At 40.9% G+C, this 26,763-nt stretch overlaps 1 protein-coding gene across 1 annotated transcript in view; it reads left to right on the plus strand.

The window, feature by feature from the left end:
- The window catches only part of adam12b (ADAM metallopeptidase domain 12b), a 154,132-nt gene that overhangs the window by 86,244 nt on the left and 41,125 nt on the right, over positions 1 to 26,763 (plus strand). The window contains exon 11 of the mRNA XM_063007899.1: positions 1,018 to 1,166. Within this exon, the coding sequence (XP_062863969.1) occupies positions 1,018 to 1,166 (149 nt within the window). The remainder of the gene's footprint in view (positions 1 to 1,017; positions 1,167 to 26,763) is intronic.

Here is a 26,763-nt window from a genome sequence, read left to right on the forward strand (position 1 = left end):
CATTTAAATTTACCTCATCATTTACTTGTCAGTCAATCAGAGAACTCACCTACGGTTCCTTATTGCAGCTAAGTACCATACATTTACATTTTTATTAGTCCCTACAAATCACTTGCACTCCAGGCAAATGTTACATTTTGGGTGTGGCCTCATTTTAAATTGCTGGAGTTGCACTGGGAAAAAGTGATTAGGCTTATGTCAGAATTAAAGAATTGCACCTGTCTAGTTTGATAAATTGGGCTTATTAATTGACTTGGCGGTGTCAGCAGATCAGTAACTTGTGAGCCGGGAGAGAGGCTTTAGATTGATAGTTATGTTTCTTTGCTGGCTGGCTGTGTGCTTTAGGCTCTGCTGCTTTCATTTAAATGTGGGTTCCTTTTATTTTGCTCATATGTGATGGGGTGTGCCCCATAAGACAAAATTGACAGAATAGAATGTAAAATGCAGTAAAAAAAAAAAAGAAGAAGAATCTGTGATTTGTTAATATTCCTGAATCTTTAATTAACTGATAACAGTAGAAAGAAAAGGTGTTTTTAATGTTTCCACTGATCAACTTCATTGTAGCTTGTAAATATAAACACTTAGAAGTTTATACCTGCAGCGCACTCCAAAATAAGAGTGAAAAGTTTATAGAATATTGAAGTACATGTCACAATAAGCTGGTGAATTGCTAACAGGTCATGAGTGGGTCAGTCCATACAAGCAATGATGGGTCATGGCTCACCACTTGAGATTGCAAATAACTTAAAATGGGCTAAATTATTTATTTGCTAAATTAATAAAAGACAAAATTGACAAGCAGTCACCCAATGTAAAAAGACTAGAGTTTGTGTTATTAATATACCATAAAATTGCTTGACATTTACTGTCTGTCTATGTTAAATGTGAACCTTTGCAGTATATAGGGTGTTTACCAGACATACAGTATTTATTAAAACTCTGTTCTCACAAACAGGTAAATATTCTGTTTTTTTATCAGTCCAAATAAGATTGTACTTGTTTTTTACCCCCCCTCAGGACCACTCGGACAATCCACTGGGAGCAGCCGTGACTTTAGCACACGAGCTGGGCCATAACTTTGGAATGAACCACGATACTCCAGAGCGGGGGTGCGGTTGTGGCATGACAGTGGAACGTGGCGGCTGTATCATGACTCCCTCCACTGGGTGAGTTTCTGCATAAGTCTTACTGTATCGATTTATCAGGGAGTCGGCATTGATTAAGTAATAAAGAACAGAATTAATTACTGTAGTGAGGCGTGAAGTCTGTGTGGAATATAGTCATTGTCCATAACATTCTATATATACCCTCACAGAGTATACACTTCCTCTAAGTGTATATTTACAGGCTTCTCATAGTGCATATACACACTTACACTTGTTTGAAATATAAACTTATACTCAGTGAAAATGTATACACACAGTAAAATGCATGTATGCAGGCTTCTTGACACTCAGTGCATATATACGTATATATACATGGGTTGGACAAAATAACTGAAACACCTGGTTTTAGACCACAATAATTTATTAGTATGGTGTAGGGCCTCCTTTTGCGACCAATACAGCGTCAATTCGTCTTGGAAATGACATATACAAGTCCTGCACAGTGGTCAGAGGGATTTTAAGCCATTCTTCTTGCAGGATAGTGGCCAGGTCACTACGTGATGCTGGTGGAGGAAAACGTTTCCTGACTCGCTTCTCCAAAACACCCCAAAGTGGCTCAATAATATTTAGATCTGGTGACTGTGCAGGCCATGGGAGATGTTCAACTTCACTTTCATGTTCATCAAACCAATCTTTCACCAGTCTTGCTGTGTGTATTGGTGCATTGTCATCCTGAACCACGGCACCACCATTGGATGCACATGGTCCTCCAGAATGGTTCGGTAGTCCTTGGCAGTGACGCGCCCATCTAGCACAAGTATTGGGCCAAGGGAATGCCATTATATGGCAGCCCAAACCATCACTGATCCACCCCCATGCTTCACTCTGGGCATGCAACAGTCTGGGTGGTACGCTTCTTTGGGGCTTCTCCACACCGTAACTCTCCCGGATGTGGGGAAAAGGTGGACTCATCAGAGAACAATACATTGTCCACAGCCCAAGATTTGCGCTCCTTGCACCATTGAAACCGACGTTTGGCATTGGCACGAGTGACCAAAGGTTTGGCTATAGCAGCCCGGCCGTGTATATTGACCCTGTGGAGCTCCCGACGGACAGTTCTGGTGGAAACAGGAGAGTCGAGGTGCACATTTAATTCTGCCGTGATTTGGGCAGCCGTGGTTTTATGTTTTTTGGATACAATCCGGGTTAGCACCCGAACATCCCTTTCAGACAGCTTCCTCTTGCGTCCACAGTTAATCCTGTTGGATGTGGTTTGTCCTTCTTGGTGGTATGCTGACATTACCCTGGAGACCGTGGCTCTTGATACATCACAAAGACTTGCTGTCTTGGTCACAGATGCGCCAGCAAGACGTGCACCAACAATTTATCCTCTTTTGAACTCTGGTATGTCACCCATAATGTTGTGTGCATTGTAATATTTTGAGCAAAACTGTGCTCTTACCCTGCTAATTGAACCTTCACACTCTGCTCTTACTGGTGCAATGTGCAATTAATGAAGATTGGCCACCAGACTGGTCCAATTTAGCCATGAAACCTACCACACTAAAATGACAGGTGTTTCAGTTATTTTGTCCAACCCCTGTATATATATATATATATTAGGGCTGTCAAACGATTAAATTTTTTAATCGCGATTAATCTCAGAATTTCCTATAGTTAATCGCGATTAATCACATTTTTTTTTTAAAGAAGAAAACAAGGATTTTTAAGTGAAATTTTACCATTAAAATGGTGAACACATTTTATGCTAAATGTACTGATGTTAAAAACTGCTGGGACAAGAGAAAACTGTAAGGGAGTTTATTCACTCACATACTAGGCAGTAATACAAGGGTGGGCAATTGAATTTTCCAAAGGGGCCACATAAGAAACTGGGACTGTTGTGGAGGGCCGGACCAATAAGGTGAACTTAATTCTGCTCAATATTAATTTTATCTCTTTATTTACATTTACATTACATTTTCAGCATTTAGCAGACGGCTTTATCCACAGCAATTTACATTACAGTTACAGTTTACAGTCTGAGCAATTGAGGGTTAAGGGACTTGCTTAAGGGCCCAACAGCAGCAACCTGGCAGTGGCGGGGCTTGAACCAGCGACCTTCTGGTTACTAGTCCAGTACCTTAATCACTAGGCTACAACTGCCCACTCTTTATGAAAAGCAGTAAATTGTACAGTTCTAATAAGCTGTTAATGTTTAGATGTTACAATTAGAAAATTAGAAGTAGGCAGAGTAAAAACATCAACATTATTTCACTATTTAAACAAACAAATGCAAAAAAACAAAAACAAATGTGAACAAAATGTGCAGGTTTTTAAACTTTACACTATTTTGTTTTGAGTCTAATTACCTCATTTGTTTTTCAGTCCTTTGTTACTGTTGGATATTCTTATTAAAATCACAGAGCTGGTCCTGACTGCTTCAGTTCTGGACGTGTTAAACTTTATAAAAAGTTCTTGTTGCTTGTGCAGTTTAGTTAGTGAAGCTTCAGGTGTGACGCTCTGCATCGTTCATGTTCTTGTATTTCTCTGTTTAGTACCATAACAGCGATTTAGAGCCTAGATTGTGATCGTTAAACAGCTTTACACCTGACTTCAGTAAATAAATACTTCAGAAGTTCACGTCTTGTTAAAAACTCGACCGTCAGTCACACTCAGTTGTGTTTGCATTACAGTGAAGCTGATACACTCACACACACGTCAATCCAAACTTGCGGATATTTAAAGACACAGCGCTCCCGTCAAAACAGTCCTGTTATATTGCATGTATGATGTACATTTATTCACATCAAATTTTTAATTGCCACGAATCTCATGCGGGTCGGTTGGGGATGTCTCGCGAAGCCGGATGTGGCCCGCGGGCCGTACAATGCCCAGGTCTGCTCAACATGAACTACGGATGACTCGCAGGGTCAAATAGAACTTGCGTTAATGGCACTATTTTTTTTAATCGCGTTAAATTGAGATTGCGTTAATGCGTTATTATCGCGTTAACTTCGACAGCCCTAATATATATATATATATACAGGGGTTGGACAAAATAACTGAAACACCTGGTTTTAGACCACAATAATTTATTAGTATGGTGTAGGGCCTCCTTTTGCGGCCAGTACAGCATCAATTCGTCTTGGAAATGACATATACAAGTCCTGCACAGTGGTCAGAGGGATTTTAAGCCATTCTTCTTGCAGGATAGTGGCCAGGTCACTACGTGATGCTGGTGGAGGAAAACGTTTCCTGACTCGCTTCTCCAAAACACCCCAAAGTGGCTCAATAATATTTAGATCTGGTGACTGTGCAGGCCATGGGAGATGTTCAACTTCACTTTCATGTTCATCAAACCAATCTTTCACCAGTCTTGCTGTGTGTATTGGTGCATTGTCATCCTGATACACGGCACCGCCATTGGATGCACATGGTCCTCCAGAATGGTTCGGTAGTCCTTGGCAGTGACGCGCCCATCTAGCACAAGTATTGGGCCAAGGGAATGCCATGATATGGCAGCCCAAACCATCACTGATCCACCCCCATGCTTCACTCTGGGCATGCAACAGTCTGGGTGGTACGCTTCTTTGGGGCTTCTCCACACCGTAACTCTCCCGGATGTGGGGAAAACAGTAAAGGTGGACTCATCAGAGAACAATACATGTTTCACATTGTCCACAGCCCAAGATTTGTGCTCCTTGCACCATTGAAACCGACGTTTGGCATTGGCACGAGTGACCAAAGGTTTGGCTATAGCAGCCCGGCCGTGTATATTGACCCTGTGGAGCTCCCGACGGACAGTTCTGGTGGAAACAGGAGAGTCGAGGTGCACATTTAATTCTGCCGTGATTTGGGCAGCCGTGGTTTTATGTTTTTTGGATACAATCCGGGTTAGCACCCGAACATCCCTTTCAGACAGCTTCCTCTTGCGTCCACAGTTAATCCTGTTGGATGTGGTTTGTCCTTCTTGGTGGTATGCTGACATTACCCTGGAGACCGTGGCTCTTGATACATCACAAAGACTTGCTGTCTTGGTCACAGATGCGCCAGCAAGACGTGCACCAACAATTTGTCCTCTTTTGAACTCTGGTATGTCACCCATAATGTTGTGTGCATTGCAATATTTTGAGCAAAACTGTGCTCTTACCCTGCTAATTGAACCTTCACACTCTGCTCTTACTGGTGCAATGTGCAATTAATGAAGATTGGCCACCAGACTGGTCCAATTTAGCCATGAAACCTCCCACACTAAAATGACAGGTGTTTCAGTTATTTTGTCCAACCCCTGTATATATATATATATATATATATGCTTCTTAATGCATATATACACCCACAGTGCAAATATGCACTTACATTTAGTTGACATATACACTTATACTCAGTGGATATATTCACTTACCCACAGTGCATATATACACTTAAACTTAGTGGATATATCCACTCATACTATACACATGCTTCCTAATGTGTATATATATATATATATATATATATATATACACCCAAAGTGCATATATGCATGTACACTTGGTTGATACATAGACTCACACTCAGTGCAAATATACATACTTTTTAATGTATATACACAGTCAAGTCACATTATGGGTGGCATGGTGGCTCGGTGGATAGCACTGTCGCCTCACAGCAAGAAGGTCCTGGTTTCGATCTGTGTGGGTTTCCTCTGGGAGCTCCGGTGTCCTCCCACAGTCCAAAAACATGCAGTCAGGTTAATTGGAGACACTGAATTGCCCTATAGGTGAATGGGTGTGTGTATGAGTGTGTGTGTGTGTGTGTGTGTATGTGTGTCTGCCCTTGCGATGGACTGGCACCCCGTCCAGGGTGTTTTTGTGTGCCTTGACTTTAAGATTACCCAGTAATTAGTTATTTTCTCAGTACAGGTAATTGTGTCAGAATGCTTGTCTGTGGTAATCACACATATACTACAGATGCTCTGCAGAAAACTTGCTCACAGACTCATAAAGAGTGTAGATAATTCACCCCGCTGTCTCAGAATTTCACTTTTCCACAGTCAGATCTGGGATGAGGTGATAACATGGTTGCCAGGAGTGATGGTTCCTATGAACGGAGCATGAGTAAACATCAGGTTGATAAGATGAGGGCAGCTCGTAACGAGAGAACTCTCTTCTCAGACTGATGCCAATTTGCTCTTATCTGATGATGAGACTGGGCCGTGTGTCACTTGGAAATGTGTTCTGCTAACTTTCCAGAGAAGACAAACTGACGAGGGATGTAAAGAATGATGAAGGGTGGCTTGGTTGTGCTATCTGTTTTCCCCCAGATATTTGGGATACTGAAAGACAGAGGGAAAGTCTGGCCGATCCATATGCTTATAACGCATGAGTGATCACCACATCTGACACAGAGGCTTGAGGGATGTCCGGTAGTGTTGATAAATGATTACTTTTATATGGTTCATTCTTTTCTAATAGTATGTGTAAGTAAAGGAATCATTTGTTCAGGGAATTTATAATTCTAAAATATTTCTGTGCATCCAATGTCACATTCTTAAATTAATATTTCTGTCTCACTATAATAAATTTTTTCAAACCAGGAATAGCTGCAATATCTATAAGTCTTTTTATACAATTAAATTTAACTTTATTTTAAGAAGTTGTTTTACTTAAGTGACAGATCCATCATGTCAAGTGACAGATCCAAATTCATGTCAGTACAATTTCATGTAAAAAACATAATTCAAAAAAATTCAATATTAGTTCCATATATTTAAGATTGAATGTTTTGCAGTGAATGTATATCATTGCACATGCAATTGTTTTACTGGTGGTAAATGAATATGGATTCTTGTCTAGTACTGGTGCCACTGAAACAAGTATACTTTACTATCCGTGCTACATCCATGCCATCAGGAATGGTAACTGGTGTAATCAGACACCAACAAATTCTCATTCTCAGAACACACACTGACATTTTGACAATTGATGTACACTTTTAATGGGCATGTATGTTGTGGGGTTTCACTATTAAACCTCATTTCTGAAAAGCTTGGGACAAAGTTCAGTGAAACAAGAATTTGTTTTGCTTATTCTCTTGACTTTTTTTTTTAGAATATTTAACTGACAAAATACAAAGAACTGATTTCCAGTGTTTTTACTGACTCTGGCAGACACACATGCAGAGATGATAAGCAAATCTTTATTTATGAATACAAAACACAAGACAGAGGTACACAAGACAAGACCAGACACAAACACACAGCCTATGCTAAATGCTAACCTAAATGCTAAAGCTAATCTAAACACAAGAAACAAAACCATCCTAAACCCTAAGCTAAGCTAACACATGCTAACAAAGAACATGAACTATACTACAACATGGGACAAGACAGTAATCACTAAACTAGACTTCTAACTAGAAACATTATTCAGACACAGCAGCGCTGCTGGAGTTTTAAACACCTCACTGTCACTGCTGGACTGAGAACAGTCCACCAACCAAAAATATCCAGCCAACAGCGTCCTGTAGGTGCTAGAAGGTCTAGAAGATGACCAACTCAAACAGCAGCACTAGATGAGCGATCGTCTCTGACTTTACATCTACAAGGTGGACCAACTAGGTACGAGTGTCTAATAGAGTGGATAGTGAGTGGACACGGTATTTTAAAACTTCATCAGCGCTGCTGTGTCTGATCCACTCATACCAGCACAACACACACTAACACACCACCACCATGTCAGTGTCACTGCAGTGCTGAGAATCATCCACCACCTGACCATTGAAGAACAGCATGAAAGGGGGCTAACAAAGCATGCAGAGAAACAGATGGACTACAGTCAGTAATTGTAGAACTACAAAGTGCTTCTATATGGTAAGTGGAGCTGATAAAATTAAGAGTGAGTGTAGAAACAAGGAGGTGGTTTTAATGTTATGGCTGATCAGTGTATATTGTATTCTAATTACTCAGTCACGAAAACTGCCACTGATTGCACAGCCATAGCACGTATGTCCCTTACAAATATAATGTAAACAAGTACAATGTAAACTTAAACTGTACATTTTTCTCAATAGAAGTGTAGAATAAACATTCAAAATAAAGCTTAGTGCTAAAAGTTATTAGACCGAAATAGACCGTTTAGTGGAAAGTTATTATTATTAATAATTATATAAGTATTATCAGCTAAGAGACTGAATTGTTATAGCTGGTTCCGTTATAATTCATCCAAGGCTGTAACGTTTAGAGTAGCGAAAGCAGCAAAAAACAATGAATTCACAAGCTCACAACTGTGTTTCTTATCTTGCAGCATGGTGTTTTTGTTGGACCTGCCACTCGCTGCTGGAGTGCAGCCACAACAAAGAAAGCAAGCCTAGTCTCCTATTATTCACTCATGCAACAACATGGCTACATGCCAGAAGAAAAACAGGCACTCTAGAGGCCTTTAGTGAAGGTAAAGTAGGAATTAAAGCTGAACTTGAACCCCCCCTTAGGTTGGAGAGTCAGTAATGGTGCGATTTATGCTTTGAAATAGGATTAAAGGAAGGTGGCATCATCTTTTTCGCCCTCTTACTTTTCTTATGCAAAATTCAGAGCTTTCAATCCCTGTAGCTCTGGAATGCATGAACACTTCGTTAGGCTTCAACACTTCAGTTAAAAAGGAAGAATGCGCTGTATAAAAGCATGCATAATGCCAAGGTCCGTCACCACATCACCTTTCAAAATACACTTTACAAGTTACACTCGCACCAAAAATATGGGCATTGAGAGAAAATGAAATCTGTTTCAAGGTGTATTAGTGAGATGCAATGACAGTGGTGTACTCAGGGTAGATCGAGTTGATACAGTCGGTGCAGCTTGCACCATTTTTACAGTCAATTTTTATCATCCCCCAAAATGTATCATCCACTATCAAGTTCTGTACAGTATATACATTTATAGCAGGGCTGGAAACCAAATATGCAGAAGTGCAACATTTGTGTGGCAGGAGCAATAAAAAAAAGCAATAAAAAAAAGTACTATGATTCAATAGTATACATATACACTGATCAGCCACAACATTAAAACCGCCTCCTTGTTTCTACACTCACTGTCCATTTTATCAGCTCCACTTACCATATAGAAGCACTTTGTATATCTACAATTACTGACTGTAGTCCATCTGTTTCTCTGCATGCTTTGTTAGCCCCCTTTCATGCTGTTCTTCAATGGTCAGGACTCTCCCAGGACCACTACAGAGCAGGTATTATTTAGGTGGTGGATCTATCTCACAGCACTGCACTGACACTGACATGGTGGTGGTGTGTTGTGCTGGTATGAGTGGATAAGACACAGCAATGCTGATGAAGTTTTTAAACACCTCACCATCACTGCTGGACTGAGAATAGTCCACCAACCAAAAATATATCCAGCCAACAGCGCCCCGTGGGCAGCGTCCTGTGAGCACTGATGAAGGTCTAGAAGATGATCAACTCAAACAGCAGCAATAGATGAGCGATCGTCTCTGACTTTACATCTACAAGGTGAACCAACTAGGTACGAGTGTCTAATAGAGTGGACAGTGAGTGGACACGGTATTTAAAAACTCCAGCAGCGCTGCTGTGTCTGATACACTCAAGCCAGCACAACACACACTAACACACCACCACCATGTCAGTATCACTGCAGTGCTGAGAATGATCCACCACCTAAATAATACCTGCTCTGTAGTGGTCCTGTGGGGGTCCTGACCATTAAAGAACAGCATGAAAGGGGGCTAACAAAGCATGCAGAGAAACAGATGGACTACAGTCAGTAATTGTAGATCTACAAAGTGCTTCTATATGGTAAGTGGAGCTGATAAAATGGACAGTGAGTGTAGAAACTAGGAGATGGTTTTAATGCTATGGCTGAGCGGTGTATATGGCTCAGCTTCAGCTCACAGTCAGATATACACACAGTATTGGCTATGTTTGACATGTTTAGTCTCCAAATTTCTTTAGATCATTTAACAAAGCATGACATTACACAGTGGAACTTAGTGTTCTTTTGTGTGGTTTGTGAATTTAAATGTTGGTTATTTTAGTAGACTTTTTATTCCAATTATGGCCTTGCTTCAGCTTACAGTCAGATACACACACAGTACCCCATAGATTGATTTCAAACCTCTTTCAGCTGAGTATTTGCATCCGACTAATCACACCACCCAAAGTGACAGAGTCAGAATACAACATAAAGAATGAGACAAAGACAGGCATGGAGCCAGATGGAGAGAATGACAAGGATAATAAGAAAAGGAAAAAGGCAGTTGGGCAAAATTGACATAGACGGGTATAGAAATAGAGAGGGTGGAAGAGGTTAGACAAAGAAACTAAACGAATGCGACAAGAGAATAAGGAAAGATAAATGCATGAGCGGGTAGACTGCTATAGATAAAGAATGACAACAACAGAAAGAGCCCAAGATAGGATTGTTGTATGATGTGATGAATGGTGATGATGCCAGCATGCTTTCAGCTCAATAACATTCCATAAAGAAAAGAATTAGCCATGTTGCTGTGCTTCACTCAAACCACCTGCTGCACCATCTTGTCGCTTATAACCCAGTGTTCACCATCCAGTTGTACAACTCATCATGATTATGCTGGTCAAATTGCTGGCAATGGTTGTTCTAGGAAAGCAACCAGGTAACAAGTTGAAGTTTGAAGTTAGGAACATCAAATTGCTCTTCTTTCTTTATATGCATTCATTGTTTTTATTGCTTGCTAAGTCCAGTTTAAGAAATTTGTTACGACTTTGCTGGAAAAATAATAAACATCTGTCATATTAATAATGATGCATCACATTCAGGTGCTCAGGTGGCACAGCGGTAAATTATGCTAGCCCCACTACTGCTGGGATTCAGGGTTTAAATCCCCTCAGCCAGTTGGCCATCCAAATATGGACATGATTGGCTATGTCTGAGGGAATAGGGTAGCCAACTGTTATTCTGTCCACGGTTGTAAAACCAAATCCACAGTGTCCCTGTTCAGAATTAAGTGGTTTTAAAACATGAAAATGAACTCCAATGAAAGATCACTTTCCTTTTTATGGTCTCATGGAATCATATAGTTGTTTGCAAACAATTCAGGACTCTTGGCCAATTTGCATGTTTAAATAGTAGAAAAAACCCCACTTCAGATGGCCTTAATCCCTTTTAGGGTTTATATACTTGTAACAAGCCCACCTGTTATAGAGATTGGCCTGGTTATAGAATTATATCCTTCTGCTTTTCCAAATATGTCCAGCAATGGGGGTGTGCAGGTGCAGATCATTGATGTGTCAGTTCCACTAACCTGACAGTCTCGCTCCAGGTGGAAGTGTTTCTATGTATCATGGTTTCTTCCTCACAAATGCTTGCTTCTCAGTTGGAGACATGATTTTCTTTTGGAACCGTGACGCTTTGCTCGATCCAGTCCAGCATTCTGCTGGCATATGAGGCCAGTGTACTTTGTGTCTTTCTGGAAACTCATCCGGTAATATGGCACAAATTGTGCATCACAAGGGAACTGCCCTGGATGAGCGAGCTGCCCCAGAGGCGGCATGGCGGTTCTTTTTTTACCAAGCCCCACGTTTGAACCCCAGTTGTTGGGGTGCCATCTGCGCCTTGCCGTTTTAAGTTTCGGCTTGTTTTAAGTTTCCTTTTCTTTCTGTCCTCGAGAACAGTGTTGTCACAGGAGCTCTGAGCAACTTGGCATATTATGACAAGTAGTTTTCATTTCTTTGCTTTTTTTTCTATCCACTTTCTAAGCACTTTTTACAAACTTTGCTTTTGACATTGAAGGATGAAGCTGTCGATTATAATCAGAAACATTTGGTTTGAATCTGGATTTGACTTGCCTTGTCTACACTATTGCCTTCAGTCATTCTCTGTGGAACGTATATAGTACAGCAACAAACATTCAATAGTTTTAACTTTTTCCAGACAGTCGGTCCACACAGACAGACAGATCTTGTTGTAAGACCTGAAAGTGTGTCAGTGTTTGAAGAGGTCTGAAGTTTTTTCTGTTTTCCATCTTCGTTATTGAAGCTCTATTCAGATGTAGCTTATCAAACCTTGGCACTATTGTTCAGGTGCGTCACTCTAGTCTGGAAGGACAGGAGGAAACGTGCTTGCAATATGGAGCATGTCAGATGGCCTTTATGGAGAAAAGAAGTCTGATGGTATCACTGAATGGGCATAGCTTTGGCCTTTTATTACTTCAGCCGAACATCTAATCACGAATGACTCTGTTATCACCCGGCATTGCCCATCACAATAGTTCCCTGATTCTAGATCATTATGCACATCATAAAAACAGCTATTTCTTATTTTTATGCATAATCTTGTAACCAGGGTTCAGATTAGGATTCTGGTACTGAATGGATTCAAAGCTTTACCTCACTGGTTCTGCCAGTGTAAACAGAGCTTATAATGTTTTCTCATCATGGAAGTGCGTTAGATTGTTGTCTGTGTATGTGTGTGTTGTTGTCAAGTACAGGTGATTTCCAATATGAGGATTGTATGAATTAGATTACATCCTTAAACTATGATCATTGCTGGCACTCGTCAACCTGTTTCAGGAACATGCTCAGCTGAAATGAAATCAGCAGTGTGCACGTAACCAAGAAAAAAAAAAACAGGAAAGAGAAAACATACAGATGTCTGGTAATGACCCCCAGAGACAAGTGGATCTTAAACCTATGCAACCTACTTGATTACCTTCTTCATAGTATTTTTAATTTACTCAGGATTTACCTCCCAAGAACCAGCACAGCAGCATAAATGGTAAAAGTACAGGTGCTAATGAAGAGAGTACATTCATTCATTCATTGTCTGTTTTGCCACCCCTTTATCTTACAACCCTCGAATCAGAAAAAGTTGGGACAGTATGGAAAATGCAAATAAAATAAAAGTGCAGTGTTCCTTACATTGTCTTTGACTTTTATTTGATTGCAGACAGTTTGAACCCAAGATATTTCATGTTTTATCTGCTCAACTTCATTTCATTTATTATTATACCTCCATTCCTACATTTCAAACCTGCAACACATTTCGAAAAAAGTTGGGACAGGGGCAATTTAGTGCTAGTAATGAGGTCAAAAACCAAATAATGATGTGATTCCGAACAGGTGATGTCAACAAATGATTGTAATCATGGTTTGGTACAAAAGCAGCATCCAGAGTCTCTGATGAGCAAAGATGATCAGAGGATCTCCAGTTTGTCAACAAATGTGTGAGAAAATGATTGAAATGTTTAAAAACAATTTACCTCAAAGAAAGATTGGAAGAGATTTGCATATTTCTCCCTCTTTTCCAGGGACGTCCATTCATTTTTCAACAAGACGATGCAAAACCACATGCTGCACACATTGCAAAGGCATGGCTGTGGAAGAAGAGGGTACGGGTACTGGACTGGCCTGCCTGCAGTCCTGACCTGTCCCCAATAAAGAATGTGTGAACTTTGAAACGAAAAATGTGACAACGACGACCCCGTACTGTTACACATCTTAAGACGTGTTTGCAGGAAGAATGAGACAAAATAAAAGCTGAAACACTAAATCACTTGGTCTCCTCGGTGCCGAAATGTCTTTTAAGTGTGGTGAAAAGGAATAGCAACATTACAAAGTGGTAAATGCTTTACTGTCCCAACTTTTTTTGGAATGTGTTGCAGGTCTGAAATGCAGGAATGGATGTTTATTAATAAATGAAATGAAGTTGAGCAAATAAAACATGAAATGTCTCAGGTTCATCCTGTCTGCAATCAAATAAAAGTCAAAGTAAATGTAAGAGACTCTGTTTTTTTATTATTTGCATTTTCCATGCTGTCCCAACTTTTTCTGATTTGGGGTTGTAATATACAATACTTAAAAGTTAATAAATTAAATAACTTAGCATTACACAGTCTCTAAAACTACCACAAGCATTAATGCCTCAAAGCAGATTTTGTGCCTCACAAACACCTCTGTATCTTTCCCTCCTGCTCTCTATGTAATTTGTTTTTCAGGATCAATTCTCCTGTCAGTTCTGTTTAGAACATGGAAATAGTTGGCCTTGCTTTGGATTTGATCTTACCGTTACCTCTTTTAAACCCATCAAAGATGTCAAATGCACTGCAGGTGCACTGCTGCCTGAACGGAGGCCTGCTCAGCATGAGAATGTTGGAACTGATTGGTTTCTGTAAACAGCAAATTAGATTAAAGAGATTATGATGTTTTGGCTTTTCATTAAAATTAAATGTAAAAAATAATTTCCTTTTTAATGCATTGACAATGTACAGTGTATCACAAAAGTGAGTACACCCCTCACATTTCTGCAGATATTTAAGTATATCTTTTCATGGGACAACACTGACAAAATGACACTTTGACACAATGAAAAGTAGTCTGTGTGCAGCTTATATAACAGTGTAAATTTATTCTTCCCTCAAAATAACTCAATATACAGCCATTAATGTCTAAACCACCGGCAACAAAAGTGAGTACACCCCTAAGAGACTACACCCCTAAATGTCCAAATTGAGCACTGCTTGTCATTTTCCCTCCAAAATGTCATGTGACTCGTTAGTGTTACTAGGTCTCAGGTGTGCATAGGGAGCAGGTGTGTTCAATTTAGTAGTACAGCTCTCACACTCTCTCATACTGGTCACTGAAAGTCCCAACATGGCACCTCATGGCAAAGAACTCTCTGAGGATCTTAAAAGACGAATTGTTGCGCTACATGAAGATGGCCAAGGCTACAAGAAGATTGCCAACACCCTGAAACTGAGCTGCAGCACAGTGGCCAAGATCATCCAGCGTTTTAAAAGAGCAGGGTCCACTCAGAACAGACCTCGCGTTGGTCGTCCAAAGAAGCTGAGTGCACGTGCTCAGCGTCACATCCAACTGCTGTCTTTGAAAGATAGGCGCAGGAGTGCTGTCAGCATTGCTGCAGAGATTGAAAAGGTGGGGGGTCAGTCTGTCAGTGCTCAGACCATACGCCGCACACTACATCAAATTGGTCTGCATGGCTGTCACCCCAGAAGGAAGCCTCTTCTGAAGTCTCTACACAAGAAAGCCCGCAAACAGTTTGCTGAAGACATGTCAACAAAGGACATGGATTACTGGAACCATGTCCTCTGGTCTGATGAGACCAAGATGAATTTGTTTGGTTCAGATGGTCTCAAGCATGTGTGGCGGCAATCAGGTGAGGAATACAAAGATAAGTGTGTCATGCCTACAGTCAAGCATGGTGGTGGGAATGCCATGGTCTGGGGCTGCATGAGTGCAGCAGGTGTTGGGGAGTTACATTTCATTGAGGGACACATGAACTCCAATATGTACTGTGAAATACTGAAGCAGAGCATGATCCCCTCCCTCCAGAAACTGGGTCGCAGGGCAGTGTTCCAGCATGATAATGACCCCAAACACACCTCTAAGACGACCACTGCTTTATTGAAGAGGCTGAGGGTAAAGGTGATGGACTGGCCAAGCATGTCTCCAGACCTAAACCCAATAGAACATCTTTGGGGCATCCTCAAGCGGAAGGTGGAGGAGCGCAAAGTCTCGAATATCCGCCAGCTCCGTGATGTCGTCATGGAGGAGTGGAAAAGCATTCCAGTGGCAACCTGTGAAGCTCTGGTAAACTCCATGCCCAGGAGAGTTAAGGCAGTTCTGGGAAATAATGGTGGCCACACAAAATATTGACACTTCAGGAACTTTCACTAAGGGGTGTACTCACTTTTGTTGCCGGTGGTTTAGACATCAATGGCTGTATATTGAGTTATTTTGAGGGAAGAATAAATTTACACTGTTATATAAGCTGCACACAGACTACTTTTCATTGTGTCAAAGTGTCATTTTGTCAGTGTTGTCCCATGAAAAGATATACTTAAATATCTGCAGAAATGTGAGGGGTGTACTCACTTTTGTGATACACTGTACACTGCATTCATATGTCTTACAAATTTTTCCTATAAAAAAAGATGGGAACAATCCATGATATACACTGATCAGCCATAACATTAAAACCACCTCTTTGTTTCTACTCCCACTGCCCATTTTATCAGCTCCACCTACCATATAGAAGCACTTTGTAGTTCTACAATTACTGACTGTAGTCCATCTGTTTCTCTGCATGCTTTTTTAGCCTGCTCTCACACCCTGTTCTTCAATGGTCAGGACCACAACAGAGCAGGTATTATTTAGGTGGTGGATCATTCTCAGCACTGCAGTGACACTGACATGGTGGTGGTGTGTTAGTGTGTGTTGTGCTGGTATGAGTGGATCAGACACAGCAATGCTGCTGGAGTTTTTAAATACCCTGTCCACTCACTGTCCACTCTATTAGACACTCCTACCTAGTTGGTCCACCTTGTAGATGTAAAGTCAGAGACGATCGCTCATCTATTGCTGCTGTTTGAGTTGGTCATCTTCTAGACCTTCATCAGTGGGTACAGGACGCTGCCCACGGGGTGCTGTTGGCTGGATATTTTTGGTTGGTGGACTATTCTCAGCCCAGCAATGACAGTGTGTGCATACCAGCACAACACACACTAACACACCACCACCATGTCAGTGTCACTGCAGTGCTGAGAATGATCCACCACCTAAATAATACCTGCTCTGTGGTGGTCCTGGGAGAGTCCTGACCATTGAAGAACAGCATGAAAGGAGGCTAACAACGCATTCAGAGAAACAGATGGACTACAGTCAGTAATTAAAGGAGGGGGTTTTAATGTTATGGCTGATCGGTGTGTATTTAAAATTAGGAAACTGCTTTAATGGGGTTTATTTTATCAAGCCTGTTTTATGCTTTGTTTTTTTAACCAACTACAGATTTCTACAGAAAAATATGGTTGTTTTGCATTTTATACATTAAAAACGATCTGCTGCCTTATGTCAGCAATAAATGATTTAGTTAAGCAACCCCACATCTGCAGTTTTTAAAGCTGTCATGTACAATTGCCCTAAACGAATGCTTCCTGCTTTTCTATTCAATCCTTACTGGCCTTGGGTCGCACTGTGAAGATGAAATGGGCCAAAGATGGAAGTGGAGCGTGATTCTTGTTGGAAGGCCTTGCTGGGCACAATGACAGATGTGTGAAGTAATTCCAGTGGGTAGGTTTAAGAGGTTGCACAGATTGTGGCTGGAAACCCAGGGATCAGTTTGGTTTGGCAGGAGAGAGGAGAGTGAAGTGAGCCAATAGGGTCGGAATGGACAGAGCACTTTAAGCGGCTGCTCTAAGCGGCCGTGGTGTGTGTTTTCACGCTTGTGTGCATGACTGGCTTTCTTTATCTCCGTATTTCCTGCAGCTCTGCTTGAAGGAGAGCTGGCAAGGAAATGTTACTCACACACATAAATATCTAAGCCCTCCTCATGCTAAACTCAGACTTCCAGGGGGATCTTTTTGTAGCTTGTGTTTTTCTGTGCCAGTCTAAGCTAACCAGCCTGACCTTCTTTTCTGCATGCCGAGTGCTCCAGCTGCTTTAGGCCCTGAGCTAAGCGTTGGTGTCATGCTTTAATGACCTTCTTGTTCCTGCTATTATCATTTTACATGCAGGGTGCGTTTGGGTTTACTCTCAGACTTTATGGGGTTTTATTTTATTATGCTCGTTTTGCTTCGTTTTGCCAAATGTCATGGCTGTTAGCACCATTCCTTACTGATTACCCCTACTTCTAATACTTCTTGCCATTAGCATTCCACCAATTTTATTTCCACAAATTAGATCAAGGTGGGGGGTTAAACGAGAGGAAGCGAGATTGGTGTGAAGGTAATAAGAGACAGGATTCAATAAAATCACGTCCTCTGGCAAATCTGTTGTTGCGTAACAATAATTTATATGGTTTTGCTAAAAATACAGCACAGGTTGTTAAAAATCTATCAAAATAGCCATCCGAAGGCCTTACTTCTTAAACCAGGTCTTAAAAATGTTAAAATGTGACCTAATCTACAATGCATACAACCCCAAATCAGAAAAAGTTGGGACAGCATGGAAAATGTAAATAATTTCTTACTTTGACTTTTATTTCTATGCAGACGGGATGAACCTGAGATATTTCATGTTTTATCTGTTCAACTTCATTTCATTTATTAATAAACATCCATTCCTGCATGTCAGGCCTGCAACACATTCCAAAAAAAGTTGGGACAGTAAAGCATTTACCACTTTGTAATGTTGCTATTCCTTTTCACCACACTTAAAAGACGTTTTAACACCGAGGAGACCAAGTGATTTAGTGTTTCAGCTTTTCTTCCTGCAAACACGTCTTAAGATAAGCCAGCAGAGGTCGTAATTGCATCAGTCATGAGGTCCCTTCTGGCACCCCCACTAGAACAACAGCCAATCGTTGTTCGTGTATCCGCCCAGCCCAGCCGGATGGCAGAGCTGAGTTTCGAACCGACGAGTTCGCTAGCGTGTTTTACCGCTCCTCTACCTGAGCACCCTGCGGCACGGTGGCTAAGTGGGTAGCACTGTCGCCTCACAGCAAGAAGGTCCTGGGTTCGATCCCCAGGTGTGGCGGTCTGGGTGCATGTTCTCCCCGTGTCTGCGTGGGTTTACTCCGGGTGCTCCAGTTTCCTCCCACAGTCCAAAGACAAGCAAGTGTGGTGAATTGGAGACACTAAATTGTCCAAGACTGTGTTTGATATAACCTTGTGAACTGATTAATCTTGTGTAACGAGTGACTACTGTTCCTGTCATGACTGTAACTAAAGTGTAAAACATGACTTTACAATCCTAATAAATAAACAAATCTGAGCGCCCTGTGATTAAGAACTTAATGACTTTAGATACTTAAGGCATTAATTACACCTTATGTCATCAGTTAGCAACTAGGAGGCCGCTGCTGTTGTCCCCACTTCCGGGTTGCAAGTACGCTGTGCGCGTTTGGCTGCCGCTTTGCTCCGGTTCTTTCTTTTCTTTTCTTTTTTTCTTGTTTTAGTTGTTTTTATGTTTAGGGTCTTTTAGGTGTTAGGTGTCTGGACACACTACGTTACTGGACTTTATGTATTATCTGCCGAAAGCTTACACTGGAATATCTTCCCGGCTGGACCTTCTGCCGCTGCTGTTGTCTGCTATCTGCTGTTTGCTGTGCTGTTACTCATACATGTACACTGATACCTGCCTAACACGAGCTTTCCCTTTCACTACCCGCCCGGTACAAACCAGCTTCATCCGAGTAAGTCTGTACTCTCTCGTCTGTGGTGTGTTTGTTCCTCCTTATGTCTTGATGAGTAAATAAAACTGCTTTTTCACGACGTAGGCTAGCGGTTGTGACTAGTAGGCTAACGTGGTGTATTTGCTTGATGTATTTACTTGGCTGTGTTTCTGTAGTATGTCACAATGAGTTTTATTAGCCAGCTCCTAGCAGCTGTAGCCGCTGAGGGTGTCCTGGTGCTAATCGGAGTAGTTTTCTGTGTCATTTGGGGTCCCGAAGTGCTTCTGCAAATCACTATGGCAACCACATATACTGCCAGCGAACTTATACAGCTTAAGGACATGAGCTACAGGCTCCCTCCTGCTGTGTTTCATACCTGTTTACACTTGGGAATAGCTCGTCGTCCACGCTATATTCACCGTGGCTCCCGCTCCACTCCATTCTGGAGCTATCAAGCGGCAAAACCTGGATTTATCCCCCGCATCTGGAGCTTGAGCCGCCGCTGTTCCAAACCTCAACGCTCAGTGGATAATTCATTATTGCGGCAAATTCCGAAGATTCCTGATTGGTCAGCCACGCATAACCCCGCCCCGTGTTCTATCGCTAAATTCGCTCTGCTTAATGCAGAGCCGTAGATAGAGAGAGTTGCGACACTCCTTGATCTCGCCGCTACGCGGTCACGTGGTTCATGTAACCCTCCAATAGTTCCAAACAAACCCGGCGCTGTCATGTTCTCATATGGGACAGGCAGCAGTGAGTGAAATATTAAACAGTAAATAATAAACATTTGTACAATTTCTGGGTATTTTCAACTGCGTTTACATTTACTGCATCTGCTTTAATATCAATTTGGTATATGAAGTGGAAGATTGATGTTTATAATGACTTAATAGGTCGTTCTTGTTAACACACAGTACATTATATTAGCATACATTACATAATGCGATATCATTAAGTAGTAGAGACAATATACAGTACAGAGATTAGACAGTTTTTTATGTTTTGTTTTTTACATAAACTAATCTCCCTTCACTTTCCTGAGGATTCATAATAATAATCATTTTGGTTAAACACTAAGCCATGTGGCTGGATTCATAAGGTTTACCTGCACTGAATGAACAGATTCATAAACACACTACCGTACCAATACCTTTAACATTATAGTGCAGGTACATGAAATAGCATTAATTCATGTCTTATTTCATGAGTAAGTAATAATTTATTCCTACATGTAATACATGAATTAATTCATAATTAATATGCACTAGTTCATTTTGTCTAATGTAAGTGGTGGACAAGGTACACAAACCATGTAGTTGAGTTAAAGTAGAGATATCCAAGGTAACATATTACTCCAGTAAAAGTAGTAGTAAAAGTAAAAATACTCTTTACCTCCACTAAAGTACTAAACTAAATTTACCTTCAAATGTACTTAAGAATGAAAGTAAAAGTATAATGATTTATTATGGCTCTGATGTTTTATTATCATTTCTGTAACAAGACTCTTGATTAATCAACTTTTAATTAATCAATTTTAGGTGAAAAGACTCTAGTGTCAATAATTTAGCTTAGCTGACTAAGCTAAATTCAGTTATACCTATTAATTAAGATAAACATGTAACATTTAGTGCTGAGCAAATGCTAAATAATAACAGTATTACGTATATTAATGACATCAAATTCATTATTTTTTTTAAAACAAAGCAACAAACAGCTAAAAATGCTTGATAAGTAGTGGAAATGAATGGGGCTCTATGGGATGTTTGGAACTATACAGAGCTCCACAACCCGGAAGCTGCACAGAAAATATGTCCCGCCCCCTTTCCAACGGTTCCCTATGGGAGTGTCGCCACTCTGTTCTCTCTACCGCTCTGGCTTAATGTACGCTCCATTAACAACAAAGCGCCTATTATAGCTGACGTCATTTTGGACAATAACTTTGACTTTATTCTGCTGACTGAAACATGGCAGCAACCAGGTGAATACCTGGCACTGAATGAAGCCACCCCCCCCGGCTTTCAGTATATTGATAAGCCGCGCACAACTGGTCGCGGAGGTGGACTGGCAGTCCTTCATCGCTCTACCTACAGGGTCCATACAGTGTTTCTTCAGCCTACTACCTCTTTTGAATGTCTTGCTCTGAAAATAGCTGGGTCAAAGCCCTTATTGATATTGCTGGTTTATCGTCCGCCTAGATCAAATTCTGTACCTACTTTTTTATCGGAGCTGTCTGAACTGTTAGCTTCGCTCTGTCCATTATTTCCATCAATGATACTGTTGGGTGATTTTAACATTCACATTGACTCAGGGAAATGTGTCCATGCCACGGATTTTCTTAATGTGCTGCACTGTTTTGACCTCACTCAACATGTGGCTTCCCCCACTCACTCTCATGGTCATATCCTGGACCTGGTCTGTTCTACCCCCTCTGTCTCCCTTTCAAATTTGCATGTTACAGAGTTTCATGTTTCTGATCACGGAGCTGTGGTATTTGACCTATTGCTATCACTCCATTCTACAAGAAAGCATGCCCCTCGCAGCATTGTTTTTAGGAATCTTAGAAATGCCAGTCCCGCTGTTCTTATGAATACCCTTGATCAGTTCTCTATTCCCCAGACTATGACATCTCCTGACGACCTTGTCATTCATTACAATAACATAGTTTCAGCTACACTTAATTTGCATGCTCCTCTTCAAAAACGTGTTGTGACCTTTCGCCATTCTGCCCCTTGGTTTACTCCAGAGCTCAGGTTAATGAAAGCACAAGGCCGCCAACTGGAGCGCCTCAGTAAGAAAACTAAACTGACAATTCATGCGGTCGCTTATAAGGATCATATCCTTGCATATAAAACTGCTCTAAATAAGGCTAAGATTGATTTTCATTCTGTTAATATCACTAACTGCCAGGGAAATCCAAGAGCTCTTTTCTCTACAGTAAATAAACTGCTGCGGCCTGCCAATAGTTTCCCACTTACTCCCTCAACAGCTCTCTGTAGTGACTTCTTGTCCTTTTTTAATGGGAAGGTTAGTAACATCTACTCAGAGTTTCATTCTGTTACCTGCCCCCTGGATCGTACAGAGCCATGTTCTCCAGTTAACCACTGTTTGTCCTTCTTCCACCCTATTGATGTTAGCTCTGTAGCCAGGCTTATCAAGGGTTCCAGATCGACTACTTGTATTCTGGACCCCTTGTCTACCACCCTGGTTAAAGCATGTCTGCCATCGCTTTGTCCTCTTATCACTAATATCATAAACGCTTCTCTCAGCTCTGGACTTGTTCCCCCTAACTTAAAGCTTGCTAGCATTAGTCCAGTGTTAAAGAAGCCGGGACTTGTGCCTGATGACTTCAAAAACTATCGTCCCATATCTAACCTGCCTTTCCTGAGTAAGCTACTTGAACGTGCAGTTTCATGTCAACTCAAGGAGCACCTGACTTCCCATAACCTCTTTGAGCCATTTCAGTCTGGTTTTAGAGCTAACCACAGCACCGAGTCTGCCCTTGTGAGGGTTATGAATGATTTACTTTTGGCAGCTGATTCTGGCCTAGTTAACATTCTGGTACTGCTTGATCTAACTGCAGCATTTGACACGGTCTGTCATGACACACTGCTGCACAGGCTGGAGAGCTGGATAGGGATCACTGGCATGGCACTGGCGTGGTTTCGGTCATATCTCACTGACAGGCTGCAGTTTGTTTCCCTGGGCAATTTCAGGTCGGATACCGTACCTCTCTTTCATGGTGTCCCGCAGGGTTCTGTACTCGGCCCTCTTCTTTTCATAATTTATATGTTTCCTCTTGGTGATATTATCCGACAACATGGTCTTCAGTTTCATTGTTATGCGGATGATACTCAAATTTACATCTGCACTAAACCCTCTGATACATTACCTCCTGATGCACTGATCAGCTGTTTAACTGATATAAGAAAATGGATGGCTAAGAACTTCCTGAAATTGAATAACAACAAATCTGAAGCCATTCTTATTGCATCACCTTCTACATTTAAGAAGATTGGTCAACCAACAATATCTATCCCAGGGTTCATTACGTCCTCTGTGGCCCAGGTCCGCAATCTTGGTGTTATACTGGACTCCACACTTACCTTGGAGGCTCATATAAACAACGTAACTAAAATAGCCTTTTTCCACCTAAAAAATATTGCCAGACTACGTCCTTCTCTTCCTAACTCTGTAGCTGAAACCCTCATACATGCTTTCATCACATCCAGGTTGGACTACTGTAACTCTGTATTAATCGGGCTTCCTTCCCGTAGTCTGAAGAAGCTTCAGTATGTTCAGAATTCTGCAGCAAGAGTTCTCACACATACAAGCTCTTGGCAACACATCACTCCTATACTAAAAGATCTGCACTGGCTTCCAGTCCAATATCGCATAAACTACAAAATACTCCTCTTAGTATTCAAGTCCCTGCATGGTCTGGCTCCTGACTATCTCTCTGTTCTGCTGACCAGATACTGTCCTTCACGCTCGCTCCGGTCTGCTGATGCCAGCTTGCTCTCTGTACCTCCTGTCAAGCTGCGCATGTACGGTGAAAGAGCGTTTAGTGTTGTTGGCCCAAAGTTATGGAACACCATCCCCCTTTATCTCCGCTCATGTTCCTCCTTGACAATTTTTAAGAAGCAATTAAAAACTTATCTCTTTAGAACTGCTTTCCATAATTCTTAGTTTTATTGAATACTTGTTTTTAATTTGTTTTTATTCTCAATATTTGCAGTAGTACTATTTACTTTCTTATGTTTTATTACTCGTTTTATACCTTTTCTGTTGTTCTCTTTTAATTTCTTTGATGTGTAAAGTGTCCTTGTGTATCCTGAAAGGCGCTTATAAATAAAATTCTATTATTATTATTATTATTATTATTGCATTTTGCATATTGCATCATACTTTCATAACAGTGTTTCTATGCAACCTTGAGTGTAAACATGAGTTCAAAACCCTGGCTAGCTTTCTTTCTGCGTAAGACTTTATGACTAAAATGTAGCTGTTAATGCTCTTGGCAGGAACAGAACTTAATGTGAGGTGTCAGTGAAATTCTGTGTAATTTTTTCCATCGTGTTAAAAACAGTGCTTTTGTTTAGTCTGAACATTTGTTTGGTGTGGTAAACAGCGAGTTGTGAGTATTATTTACAGCAAACCACCCACCCCTACCTTTTTTTCTTCCTTCTTTTTTGTTTCTTTTAGTGCTCTATTGGTCATTATCACAACACCAAACTAACTTGGCTAATCCATAAGTCCACATCATCATGGGAACACAGCTGTTGGAGACCACCACTTCCTCCTCGTCCCACCTCTATTCATCTCACCCTCGTTTTTTCCTCTTTTTCATCCGATTAGTGTATTTTGCTTTGTTGGCATTGGCGATTGTCATTTCTGACTCAGCGAGGTTAAATTGTACTGCTTCCTCTCCAGCTGAGTGAATTGTTCATAGCCTTGACACAGGTTGCTCTCAAATGTAAAGGAATAGATTGAAATGTTCAACTGAAATTGTAAAGCAGGAATAGACCTGAGTTCAGGGTGAGAGCAAAACAAAATAGCTGTCGTATTAGCTTAATAGATTTTTCCTGATATCATCAGAACTTACACTGAACAGCCATAACATTATAACCACCTCTGTGTTTCTACACTCACTGTCCATTTTATCAGCTCCACTTACCATATAGAAGCACTTTGTAGTTCTACAATTACTGACTGTAGTCCATCTACTTCTCTACATACTTTATTAGCCTACTTTCATGCTGTTCTTCAATGGTCAGGACCCCCACAGGACCACTACAGAGCAGGTATTATTTAGGTGGTGGATGATTCTCAGCACTGCAGTGACACTGACATGGTGGTGGTGTGTTAGTGTGTGTTGTGCTGGTATGAGTGGATAAGACACAGCAGCGCTGCTGGAGTTTTTAAACACCTCACTGTCACTGTTGGACTGAGAATAGTCCACCAATTCAAAATATCCAGCCAACAGCACCCCGTGGGCAGCGTCCTGTGACCACTGATGAAGGTCTAGAAGATGACCAACTCAAACAGCAGCAATAGATGAGCGATCGTCTCTGACTTAACATCTACAAGGTGGACCAACTAGGTAGGAGTGTCTAATAGAGTGGACAGTGAGTGGACATGTTATTTTAAAACTCCAGCAGCGCTGCTGTGTCTGATCCACTCATACCAGCACAACACACACTAACACACCACCACCATGTCATTGTCACTGCAGTGCTGAGAATGATCCACCACCCAAATAATACCTGCTCTGTGCTGGTCCTGTGGGGGTCCTGACCATTGAAGAACAGGGTGAAAGCAGGCTAAAAAGGTATGTGGAGAAACAGATGGACTACAGTCAGTAATTGTAGAACTACAAAGTGCTTCTATATGGAAAGTGGTGCTGATAAAATGGACAATGTGTGTAGAAACAAGGAGATGGGTTTAATGTTATGGCTCTGCCTTGCTTGCTCTGCCCAATGTTGGGCCTTTGAGCAAGGCCCTTAACCCTGTTTGCTCCAGGCACACAAAACAATAATTGACCCTACGCTTTGACCCCAGCATTGAATCAAGCTGAGATGCACGGAAAAAGAAATTCATTGTACTGTACATGTGCATTAAGGCATTCTTCTCCTCTAATTTAAGCCATATTTCAACTGTGCGATTCAGTGGTCTTAGAATATCATTACTTTTCACATTACATGAGATTATTCAAAAATATCTTGTCCACACTTATATAAGACACTGTACAATATCATGTGTACTCTTTGTCTACACATTGTCATAATAGTGGTAATGTTTTTTATGAATAAAATGCTAAAGTAGGAAAGTTTGGAGCTGTTTGTGGCTGATAGTAGAGGACAACATAAAATCTATTCTTGAAAGGATATTTTTAAACCTGTAAGCAGCTGAGCTAGTTTTTATGCCATTGTCAAAAGGGTCAAATTTCTGCTTACTGTATATTGGTATGAATTAATGTGAGTAAATATATTCACAGTAAACAGATTCACAGACACAGGGTACAACAGTGTCAGCCTGCACTCCCTCTCATGAATACAATTCACACACAGAAAAGGAATATATACAGTATATATATATATATATATTAGGGCTGTCAAACGATTAAAAATTTTAATCGCGATTAATCTCAGAATTTCATATAGTTAATCGCGATTAATCGCATAAAAAAAAATCTGTGTAAATGTTATAGAAAACAAGGATTTTTAAGTGAAATGTTACAATTAAAATGGTGAACACATTTTATGCTAAATGTACTGATGTTAAAAACTGCTGGGACAAGAGAAAACTGTAAGGGAGTTTTATTCACTCACATACTAGGTAGTAATACTATCCAATGGTTTGATGGACGTTTCTACACGAAGTGAGTGTGTTTTGACCCTTTGGGGCTTCCATAGTTCATGGACTAACGTGCTTGACTCAGCTGTCCGGTATTCTTTACCGTAACAGAATAAGTTAATAAAGTGTTCTGCTCCCGACAACTTGTGAATATAGCGTGTATTTATTTCTTTATTATGCAAGTGCAGA

This window comes from Trichomycterus rosablanca, chromosome 13 (genome assembly GCF_030014385.1).
Source record: "Trichomycterus rosablanca isolate fTriRos1 chromosome 13, fTriRos1.hap1, whole genome shotgun sequence".
NCBI lineage: Eukaryota > Metazoa > Chordata > Actinopteri > Siluriformes > Trichomycteridae > Trichomycterus > Trichomycterus rosablanca.